Source organism: Dama dama, chromosome 15 (assembly GCF_033118175.1).
Source record: "Dama dama isolate Ldn47 chromosome 15, ASM3311817v1, whole genome shotgun sequence".
NCBI lineage: Eukaryota > Metazoa > Chordata > Mammalia > Artiodactyla > Cervidae > Dama > Dama dama.
In genome coordinates, this window is record NC_083695.1 from 62,290,125 (window position 1) to 62,300,819 (window position 10,695).

Here is a 10,695-nt window from a genome sequence, read left to right on the forward strand (position 1 = left end):
TGCTCAAGTTTTGTTGGGGAATGGAGGGGATTTCTCTTAAATGTACTTACTGTATTCTTATTTGGCTTTTTCGTGTGTGCTAAGTCGCTTTAGTCATGTCTGACTCTTTGTGACCCTATGGGCTGTAGCCCACCAGGCGCCTCTGTCCAAGGGATCCTCCAGGCAAAAATACTGGAGTGGGTTGCCATGCCCTCCTCCAGAGGATCCTCCCGACCCAGGGATGAACCAGCATCTCTTATGTCTCCTGCATTGGCAGGTGGGTTCTTAACCATGAGCACCCCCAGGGAAGCCCATTTGAATTAGTAACTGGAAAATTTGAATAGTAACTGGAAAAATGGCATATTGTCTTTTTTACAAATTTATCTCTAGCTTTTTTGTGGACTCAAAATCCACAGCAAACACGAGCAGATCTACTGGCTTGTTCGGGACCAGACCTTATCAGGGTGTCAACATTAGCAGAAACTTACAGTACTTTCCTCCTCTAAGATGACATGTATATCCTTCTAGGATAGTTTGTGAAACAGTAACTAGTGTATGGGATATCAAGCTAAAAAGTTGTTTCCACGTTGCCAAGATCCAACTCAAATTTTTACTAGATTTTTCTTTCCTTATTCTACGTTATCATTTACTTTCCTTTTCTTAACATAGAACCTGGAGGAGAAAAGCATTGTGCAAGATGACAAGGAGATGCTCCTGAGCTCAGAGGAGGACAGCTTCTTTGTCCAGGTGCACGACGTTTCCCCCGAGCAACCGCGCACGGTCATCAAAGCACCCCGTGTCAGCACCGCGCAGGACGTCATTCAGCAGGTGAAGGCCTCCCCGCCCTCCCCCAGCCCTGTCCTCAATGTCAACTGCTGGGCCCAGCTCCCTCTGGGGATGAGGTTTGGGAACAAAGGGGACACGACAAGGCAGCATGTGCCTGGTAAGGCTGGGAAGTATCCGGTTGTTCAACAGTACTTGCCCAGTATATGCTGTGAGTCAGGCTCTCTCGGAAGCCTTGACAGCCGAGCCAGAAGATGGTTCTGCAGAGCAGGAGCGTCATCGTCTATCACCTAGTGACCATCTCTCCAGGATCCTTCAGACGACATGCAGGAGGACTCTCTGATCCTCTCCCCTTCTGTGTATATGGCTCCAGAGAACTCTGCTGCCTTCATTCCAAGCCCTGTAGTGGTTTGTGTTTATTAAACACTTGCTTGAGAAGTTAGCATAATGGTTCACAGCACCGACTGTAGATCAGGTTGCTCCAGATGTAAACCCTGGCTCTACATCTTACTAGCTTGGAGAGCTTGGGCAAGTCATTTAACCATCTGTGTGTAAGTTACATGGGTGTGCTGGTAAATTGGCTCTCTTTAAAAAAAAAGTAAGACCCTGATTTGTAGCATTTGCCAGTTTCTATCTTATACATTCCTCACACATCAGATTCCAATGGGCTCCAGCACAATGCCGTGTGCCAAGCTACCACACAGGAAAACATGAAGATAGTATAACAGCACTTTCTTTATAGTTATTGTGAACATTAAGTAAATATACGTAATGGACATTTGCCTAGTATAACACCTAACATGGCAAGCACTATTTAAGTGCTATTTGCTACACGGATCGCACAATAATTTGATTAATGTTAGTCTCCTTAATAGGTGAGACTTTGAACTCCCCAGACTATATACAGCGTCTGGAACATAGTAAATTTTTGATGAGTGAATACATGCATAAATGAAAGATAGTCTTGATAAAAGATAAAAGAGAAGTGAGACCAGGTAAGTCTTAAAATGCCTTCAACATTCAAGACCAAGAGATGCAGAGGCAGTGTTGTGGGCCAGAGAGGCTCTGGAGGGTCAGGATTCTGTCCCTCACTGTCTGGGTGACTTTCAGGTCCATGAACTTTGGTGGATGCAGAAAATCTGGCTCAAGTCCTTTTTGTGTTACTTACTAAGCTGTTCATCCTCTGGAATCTGCCTGACCTCTTAAGTTTAAGCTTCCTTGTCTGAAAAATGGGGATTAGAACATCTAAATCATGGATGGGTGCTGTGAAGCTAAATGAGGCAATATGCGCAAGTTTGTATAAGCTACAACTGTGAAAATGTAAAATGAGAAGTGGGATGACATGATCTGAAAAGGATCCTCCAACCCCCACCCCTGTCTAAAAGTCTGTGACTTTTTCCACCTTAAAGTCTCATTTACAGGGAAGCAAGTGTTGGAGATACTGTATCTTTATTCTGTTGATCATAACTTACCTTTCAGACCTTATGCAAAGCCAAATATTCCTATAGCATCCTAAGCAACCCCAACCCGAGTGACTATGTGCTTCTGGAAGAGGTGGTGAAAGACACCGCCAACAGGAAGTCTTCCACCCCAAAGGCCTCCCAGCGTGTCCTTTTGGATCAGGAGTGTGTGTTTCAAGCTCAAAGCAAGTGGAAAGGTGCAGGAAAATTCATCCTTAAGCTAAAGGAACAGGTGCAGGTAAAGTTAATGGTTATTTTGCTCTAGCTGATTTTCATAACTACAGTATAATCAAATTCAGGAGCTAGTGAAAGCCAGAGGAAGTTCCCGAGTCAAAGACACTAGTGGGAAGAATTTTGCTTGGCTCTATTTTCACCGTGTGCAAAGAAATGTCTTTCCCTCTGGGTGTAAGCAGTCCTGAGGTGGCAGGGGGGTGGGGGGTCCCCTCCACCCTGCTTTCCAAAGCTCTGCCTACTAGAGAGAGAACAAGAAAGGGCTCTGATACAGTCTCTTTAACCTAATACCAAGGGAAGGTTCTTATTTTCCACAGGCATCTCGAGAAGATAAAAAAAAAGGCATCTCTTTTGCAAGTGAACTCAAGAAGCTCACCAAGACTAAACAGCCCCGAGGACCCACATCACCTTCTCAGGTCTTGGCCTCAGAAAATGTCCAAAACAAGGAAGAGAAACCTATGGGTGGCTTGCCTTCCAGTGACACCACAGACTACCGACAGTGAGCAAGATAGCACGGTTTACCCAGGTATCCTGAGTCATTGCAGCGTTCTAAACAGGGGTCAACTATACTACTTTGTAAAACATAAGTTTGTGCACTGTCTTTTGTGTTTTCCTGGAGGACGAAGTCCCTGAGGCAGGTAGGGATGGAACCCTACAGAAAAGGGGCTCTGAAGATATACAAGACTTCAGCACTGATGATTTCAGATCTCCTTCTTTTGTAGATAATCAAGGCCCCAAGAGGACAATAAACTTGCCCAAACTACAGTAGCTTTATTTCATCAGATATAGAACTGTCTTAATTACTGGTAATTCATATGAACATTCTCAAAGGATTACTATGGGTCATTCTGTTTTCATTCTTTGGATTTTTAGTTTGCTATTCTTCTAATTTAGGTCTGATTTAGCCTCAACAACCTCCATTTCTTCTGACTCAATGGAAAAATTAAAATCTGGCATGCAGGTTGTGATGATTAAAGAGAAAGCAAAATGACATAAAGTAAATCATGCCTTTGGCTGCCAGCTCACTGCTTGGTATTCACATACAGAGTAAATTTCATTCTGTTTTAAACTATTTAAATGGATCTGAATTTTTTTAAAAAAGGCATGTGAGGAAACCAAACATAGTTCTCTTCTTTCACTTAGTTCCTTAATGAACTCAAGGGATTATTAAAGCCCTCTTTTCACCTGTTCCATCATAGAGTTCTAAGATTTAAAATCCTTGAGAGACCAACAGCATGGTGAAGGCATTGTTGCTTATATTACACAGCTGCATCATCTGTCTGCATCACAATCAGGTATTTCTTATATAAAACTGTAGCTCACAATTAGAAGAAATTTATTGATACCTCTTGATGGGGCCAAATCTGACTTACAAGAGCCCATATTGAGCCAATGTTTAAGAAGCAACTCCTAAAACAACTGGTGCCCCAGATACACTTACAAAGAAACCTCTTTCAAAACAGACAGTGAAATACAGGAAATCACCTTCTCCAGAGCTTCTGCACACCCCACTATTCCGAGTCAGCACTGTTTAGGTTCTGTATGCAAAGACTCACCAGAAAGAAATCTCAGCACCGTGGCAGCAGTCCACATCATACAGCATCAGATAATACTGAATCTGCACAGAATAGTGAAACCCTGGGCTGTTCCAGACTCTGAGAAGGCTCAGCACCCATTTTCTGTTGTGGTACATCTGGTATTTCATACCCTCCCCCTTTTTTATAGTTATCTTTATTACCACCTTCCTTCCTCTTAGTTCCCTGACCAGGAATTGAACCCGGGTGCTCGGCAGTGAAAGTGCAAAGTCCTAACCACTGGACCACCAGAGAATTTCCTGATATCTTGTTTTTAAAGTTCTAGACTCAACTTACTTTCCTTCTCAGTGACAGTGTCACTGAGATAGTGCCTTCTCCAAGAACTAAGTGAGCTTTAGGATTAAGCACCATGTTGAGCCTCTCCAGCTTTTGGAAAATGACTCATCATGGTAGTGGGTCTGTGAGCACACAGTAAAGACAGTGATCAGAATTTCAAATATTGTTCTCCATATTAAGAACTTAGCATCAAATAAATCATAGGTGTGATAATGTTATGCACACCTCTCACTTGTCTGTTATAACTTCCGTTAATGGTAGAGTGAAATTACACTTGGCAGAGGAAGAGCCCTGGGTGTGCCATAAGATTAATAAGTATATAATACAACTCCATTAGAAACCTGACTTCAAAATAATGTGCTTGCTCTAATGAGCATTACTAATTGCTTGTATTTTATGGTGGTGATTTAGATGATTGCCTTTGGATTCAATTTTCCTATCATAAGCAGAAATTCATAATCAGTCAGTTGACCTCTTTCCCTAAATTTGGGGAAGGTTCTCTTTAACAGTCATTGAAAGAATAATAGCCATTGGTGCATAGATGTATATATGGTAATATATGTCCCATGTTATTAACTTTACAAATACTGTCTCCAAGAAAGAGCACTTGTGAAAAAAGAAGGGCCTTTCTGTATATGCTCATAAGAAAACAAGTTTAGTATTTTTATTGCTTTCTGAGCAACATAATATTTCATGCTATTTGTTCTGAAATATTCACCTCTAAAGTTTCAAGAGTTACCCCCTAATAATCATCTAAGAATTTCTAAACAAGTTATTATTTACCTTATCTTAAGTAATATATTTAACCAGTTGAAAGAAGTCCACCTTTAAAAAAAAAAAAAAAGAAAAAGCTGAACAGTTTAATTGTGGTTAAAAAACTTTCTAAAGAATGTGGTGTTCCAGGGCAGAAATAGCCTAATGTTCCACCTCCCAGGAACATCATGTTCTAACACTATGAGTTTATAGGAAATACTCTCTGCCCCAAACCCAGCCACCAGAGCTGTGGGTTTCTGTTGGTTGACCAACCCTAAACCTTGCTACACTGTGAATTGTTTCTGCTGCTTCACTTTGAAGATATTAATACTAACAAGCCTATGTATACAACTTTACAGGTGAAGATCTTTTGGCAAGAAGTTAAAATCAAGAACGATCATAATGGAGACAAATATAATTCCCTTATTTTCATAAACTAAACTGGAAACTTACGATTTCTGAACTCTTGATACGAGGTCCACGCTGAGGTCAAGCAAAATGGTACAGGGCTTGCTATCAACTGGTTTCCTACTGAATGAAGCAAAGAAGCCCAGCAGACTGCCATTTTACATGTCAACAGTTGGAAAAACCACCGCTAAGCTTGCAATAATTGACTTAGAACAGGAGTCAGCAAACTTTTATAAAGGGCTAGTCAGTAAATATCTTCGTTCTTAATGGGCCAAATGGTCTCTGTTGCAATGATTTAGCTTAGTGCAAAAGCAGCCATAGACAATACATACATGATTGAATGTGGTGGCTGTGATCCAAGAAAACTATTTAAAGACATTGGAATTGGAATTGCATATCATTTTCCCATGGCATAAATATTCCTCTTTGGATTTTAAAAAAAAATCATTTTAAAATGTAAACGATTCTTAGTTCAACAGCCACACAAAAGCAGGTGGCAGGCTGGATTTGGCTCAAAGGCCACAGTTTGCTGACCTGACTTAGAAAACTGGGAACAAGATGCACAGAGGTAAGAAAACAAGCAGGCTAGTTTAGTCATACCTATTATGGCTAAGAATTGGAAGCTTTGGGGCATTGCACATGTAAATATGTCCTCTAGGACTCATTAAAAAATAATTCAACCTACTCTCTGTATTGTGTACCATCGTGAACTCTCCTATAGTGTTTCTTTTTACATATAGAATGATGTTGGGTTTTTTATGTTTATCACTTATATTCACAGACTTTTGGTTTCTACAAAATGAATTTAGAATAATGTTATCTACTGAGTTGTGGCATCTTAGTAAGAAACTTAACCATGTTTCTAACGCAGAAGTAGACTGAGTTGGTGTTTATTTATTTTACGAGGTTTGTACTGACACTGTACCTATGTATTTATTATACATAGCTTTCTTGATATTGCTTGCAGATTAGAAGCATTAGTGGTTCTATTTCACTATTTGAAAACAAATCTCCTTAGAAGAAAATGTATGCCCTGAATACCTGAAATAGGCCAGAATTTCATGTATCTTGCCATTTAATGTAAATTATTTTTAAAACCTTGCTGTATAAGACTATCATGTAAGTGATAAAGGATTCGTCTTGTTCTTGGCACGAAGCAAATTGTGACTCTTCACATAAAATGTGTTCCTCTAAAGTAAAATCCAAATTTTATCTTTCTAATGACCTTCAAATTTGATGTTTTTCTTCAAATTATAAAACATACTAAAATCTCTAATCTCTGCTTTGAGACATTTTCACCATAAAAAAAAAATGAATAAAACAATTCCCCCTTCTTTGTGTACTCTAACAAAAGTATCAAAAACACAACACAGCTTTCATGTTATTGGAAGTTCTGACTAAGTCAAAGCCTTATTGCTAAAAGAATCACCGTTTGCTTGTCAACAGCATTCAGGCTATTTCAATTTGATGCTGTTTGTACAGTACTACAGGTTTCTTTTTAAATGAAATAATCAGTCTGCAACAAATGCACAATGCTGCCTTCACTTTAAAAATTTTTCCAGAAACCGTCATCAAACTTGTCTCAACTAATGGGCGTTTTTGCCATCTGTTTGGGCTTTGCTGTGCTTTCCAACTCTCTACAACTCCATAGACTGCAGCCCACGTCTCCTCTGTCCATGGGGGTTCTCCAGGCAAGAATACTGGAGTGGGTTGCCATATCCTACTCCAGGGGAGTTTCCCAACCCAGGGATCAAACCCAGGTCTCCCGCATTGCAGGCGGATTCTTGACTGATGGAGCCACCAGAGAAGCCTCTGATTGGCGTTACTGTGTCATAAACATCGAGTTACAAGTCCAACTGGCTAGAGTCAAGATGAAAACTGTGCAGAGTAGTGAGGTGGAAAGCAAGACTGGTCTCACTAGGTTTTATCAACTGGTCTTGACTCTAAGCCCTCCATCCCACCCCAGGGTCCTTAGCATAAAATCTGGAACTTAACTTGAGACTGGTTTTAGCAAGTGAGTGAACCCAGCCTTCTGCCTATGTCACAACCCATCTTGGTTGCTCATCCCATTGTGAGGTAAAAGTACACACTCTAAGGTATTTGAGTCCTGGGGATTTTAGGAGGGACACATTGCTCAAAAATGTAGAGGGTTTACTCTATTATTACAACTAACCAACACAACCTGGTGTTTGCCAAAAGTAAGAAATTTTGATTTAGAGTTTCTCTGAATTATACAGCTGTATTAGTATACCAAATGAAAGAAACTGTCCTACTGTTTAGAATGCATCTAAAATAGCCACCCAGGCTTATACCCATTACCATTTCATACTTTTCAGACTACTAAAAACCTGGGTAGCAAACTTTCATCAGTAAAGTTGATATGGGAAAGAATCTAAATATGTAAGCTGGGTTTATTACAAGATTTTGAGGAAAAATATTTTAAGATGCTTCACTGAAAACAGAAAGAAAAGAGCATGAATTCTGTCCCTCTGCTGGGTGATTCCAACTTTTAAGATTACGGGAGCTGGCAGGAAAGGATTTAGACTGGGAATCCAATGTGATGTGTGACGCCAGAAGAAACAGAGTAACTTCCTATCACCTCATCTGGAATTTACTGTTTTGCCAACTAATGTAAGATCACATAAGGGTGTGAAGGAGTTGAAAATAAGTCTGAGGATAAACTTGTAGGAGGTAACAACATTATTTGGGCAGAAAGTGCCCTCCTGAAGGAACACCTCGTTTTATGTCATCTTTAGCAAGTAAAAGTTATTTATAAATTCTCCAGTTGGGGGGAAATACGGAGTCCAGACTCAACAAAAGTGAGTCAAAAATCAAATTTACTTTTCAACAAAGGTCTCCCATCTTGATGGCTCTGGAGACAGTGGAGGCTCATTAATGACAGTTTGCGTCCCCAGTGGCTCCGTATGTTCTTTTCTTAAAAACTACATCTTTCCTTTCCTCTGTTCTCTCCCTTTACAATACCTCTGTAGACCTCTCCTCCTCTGCCAGACACCCACAGGCCTTGCTTAATTCCAAAAAGTAGTAAGACCTTGTGTACTGGTCTGGTAAAACAGAATTAACTAAAGCATAAAACTCCACAACTCTGCTCCCATGCCACTAAGGGGGATTTTCCTGGCTGGTGTCTGATCTTAAACTTGGCACAGTGAGACGCAGCCTACAGCAAAAGAAATCTCTAGATGGCAGCCTTGAACCCCTCCAGTTGTTTCTCTCACATCAGCAGCAAGACAACAGGGCAATCCCTGGGCCCTCCAAAAAGTTACTAGAAGAGGAGACTGCCTCTTACACCAAGCCCACACCTCAGTCAACATTTCCATGATACAGTACATTGTTAACAACTTAAATGTTCTCTGCCATTGCCACCTGTCAACTTCTTAAGTACAGTCCTTGCCTGATGGCTAAGGATTTTGACAGGAATTCCTGAATGTTTTTGAGATACTGAATCTCCAAGATTACCAAGCTGTTTGTATACATCTCTTAGATCCAAAACATGCTATGCTGAAGTCTGCCATTAAGCAGGCCTCTGAAACCTTCCCTATTTCAGATGATATAGGTCTTTGAACTTCAACAACTCACTCAACTGGGTAATGCCTCATTCAAACAAAAATGATCTGACTCGGCATACAAGGGCATGGAAGACAGAGGCTATATCATATGTCTGTTGTTAACCCAGTTCACTTTGAAGTGCCTAGCACAATGTGAAGCACATAGTAGGTGTTCAATATTTATCTAGTTAAAGAAACAGATATGAAGACTAGTTTATAATAGCCTCGGGCTGTATGTCTGTGTGTTATCATTAATGAGTACAATATTTAGCTCTGAAAATGAAACCCATCAGTACAAGACTGTAGAAGTTAAATGCACAAGTATGTTTCATCCTCAATTCAATGGCACCCCACTCCAGTACTCTTGCCTGGAAAATCCCATGGATGGAGGAGCCTGGTAGGCTGCAGTCCATGGGGTCGCTAAGAGTCGGATATGACTGAGCGACTTCACTTTTCACCTTCATGCATTGGAGAAGGAAGTGGCAACCCACTCCAGTGTTCTTGCCTGGAGAATCCCAGGGATGGGGGAGCCTGGTGGACTGCCGTCTATGGGGCTGCACAGAGTCGGACATGACTGAAGCAACGTAGCAGCAGCAGCAGCAGCAATTCATACAGGATATTCAAATACAAGATGTATCATTTTATGGTCCCACTGTGATTCTCTGTATATGTAACAAGAAGGTTAAAAGCATAGTGCAACTGTGGAATAGTTGATGAACTTCTGTTTTAAAATTGATCTTTCATTTAAAGTATAGTTTCTGCTGCCAAAGTGAAATATAAATGTATTTATATATGTTTGGAAAAATAAATGATTTGTGACATGTACTGGTCACTTGTGTTCCAATGGGGAAAGACCCCTTGGTCATCTAAACAAATATTCATAACATTTCTGGCTTTTAATATCTAAAAAGTGGGTTAGAAGCAAATATTTATATGTTGAATCATACATTTCTCACCATTAAATAATCAAGCCTAAAAACTGATTTTAGAAACAAGTTGGACTGCTGTGTTTTTAATTCTCAAAAGAATAGAAAAAGGCAGCTGTTTTACTCAACTATTCACAGTAAAGAATATTTATAAACTGGTAATTAAAATACTTATTTCATAGGCCATTCCTAGAATATGTTAACAGTCACATAAAATACTACTTTTTTACTTACATTCCTAAGAATAGGCATTTCATCCATTTAAAAAAAAGGGACGGGGGGAATAAAATCAAAGCCCCCCCGTGCTGCATGCACACTAAGCTGCTTAAATAGTGTCCAACTCTTTGCAATCCCACGTAGCCTTCCTACCTCCTCTGTCCGTGGGATTCTTCAGGCAAGAATACTGGCGTGGGCTGCCAAGACCTCCTCCAGGGGATCTTCTGACCCAGGGATCAAAACCGCATCTCTCACATCTCTTGCACTGGCAGGTGCGGTCTGTACCACTAGTGCCACCTGGAAAGCCCAAAAGACCCTCACTGGATACCTTTTATCCTTAAGACAGAATGGTAAAGTCTCAGACTTGTTTTTTTCCACCTGGAAGGGATTTTTCCCCTTTCACCCTCCAGAGCATGTCAGAAAATATGAAGGACTTCCAACAGACTAGAATCACACTCAAACTTTCTGCGAAAGCAACCATGATGAGCACTCATTTTTTCCCCCA

At 40.5% G+C, this 10,695-nt stretch overlaps 1 protein-coding gene and 1 non-coding gene across 4 annotated transcripts in view; one reads left to right on the top strand and one right to left on the bottom strand.

Annotated features, from left to right (window-relative positions):
• Positions 1-7,011, top strand: part of PLCE1 (phospholipase C epsilon 1) — a 364,525-nt gene extending 357,514 nt beyond the window's left edge. For all 3 annotated transcript variants that reach the window (XM_061162214.1, XM_061162213.1, XM_061162215.1), the window contains 4 exons: positions 649-807; positions 2,242-2,460; positions 2,771-2,979; positions 5,437-7,011. In XM_061162214.1, coding sequence (XP_061018197.1) covers positions 649-807; positions 2,242-2,460; positions 2,771-2,956 — 564 coding nt within the window. In that variant the 3' untranslated portion in view covers positions 2,957-2,979; positions 5,437-7,011. The remainder of the gene's footprint in view (positions 1-648; positions 808-2,241; positions 2,461-2,770; positions 2,980-5,436) is intronic.
• TRNAE-UUC (transfer RNA glutamic acid (anticodon UUC)) lies at positions 4,210-4,282 on the bottom strand. Its single transcript has one exon. It is a non-coding gene; the product is annotated as a tRNA-Glu (tRNA).
• Positions 7,012-10,695: the final 3,684 nt, after the last annotated feature.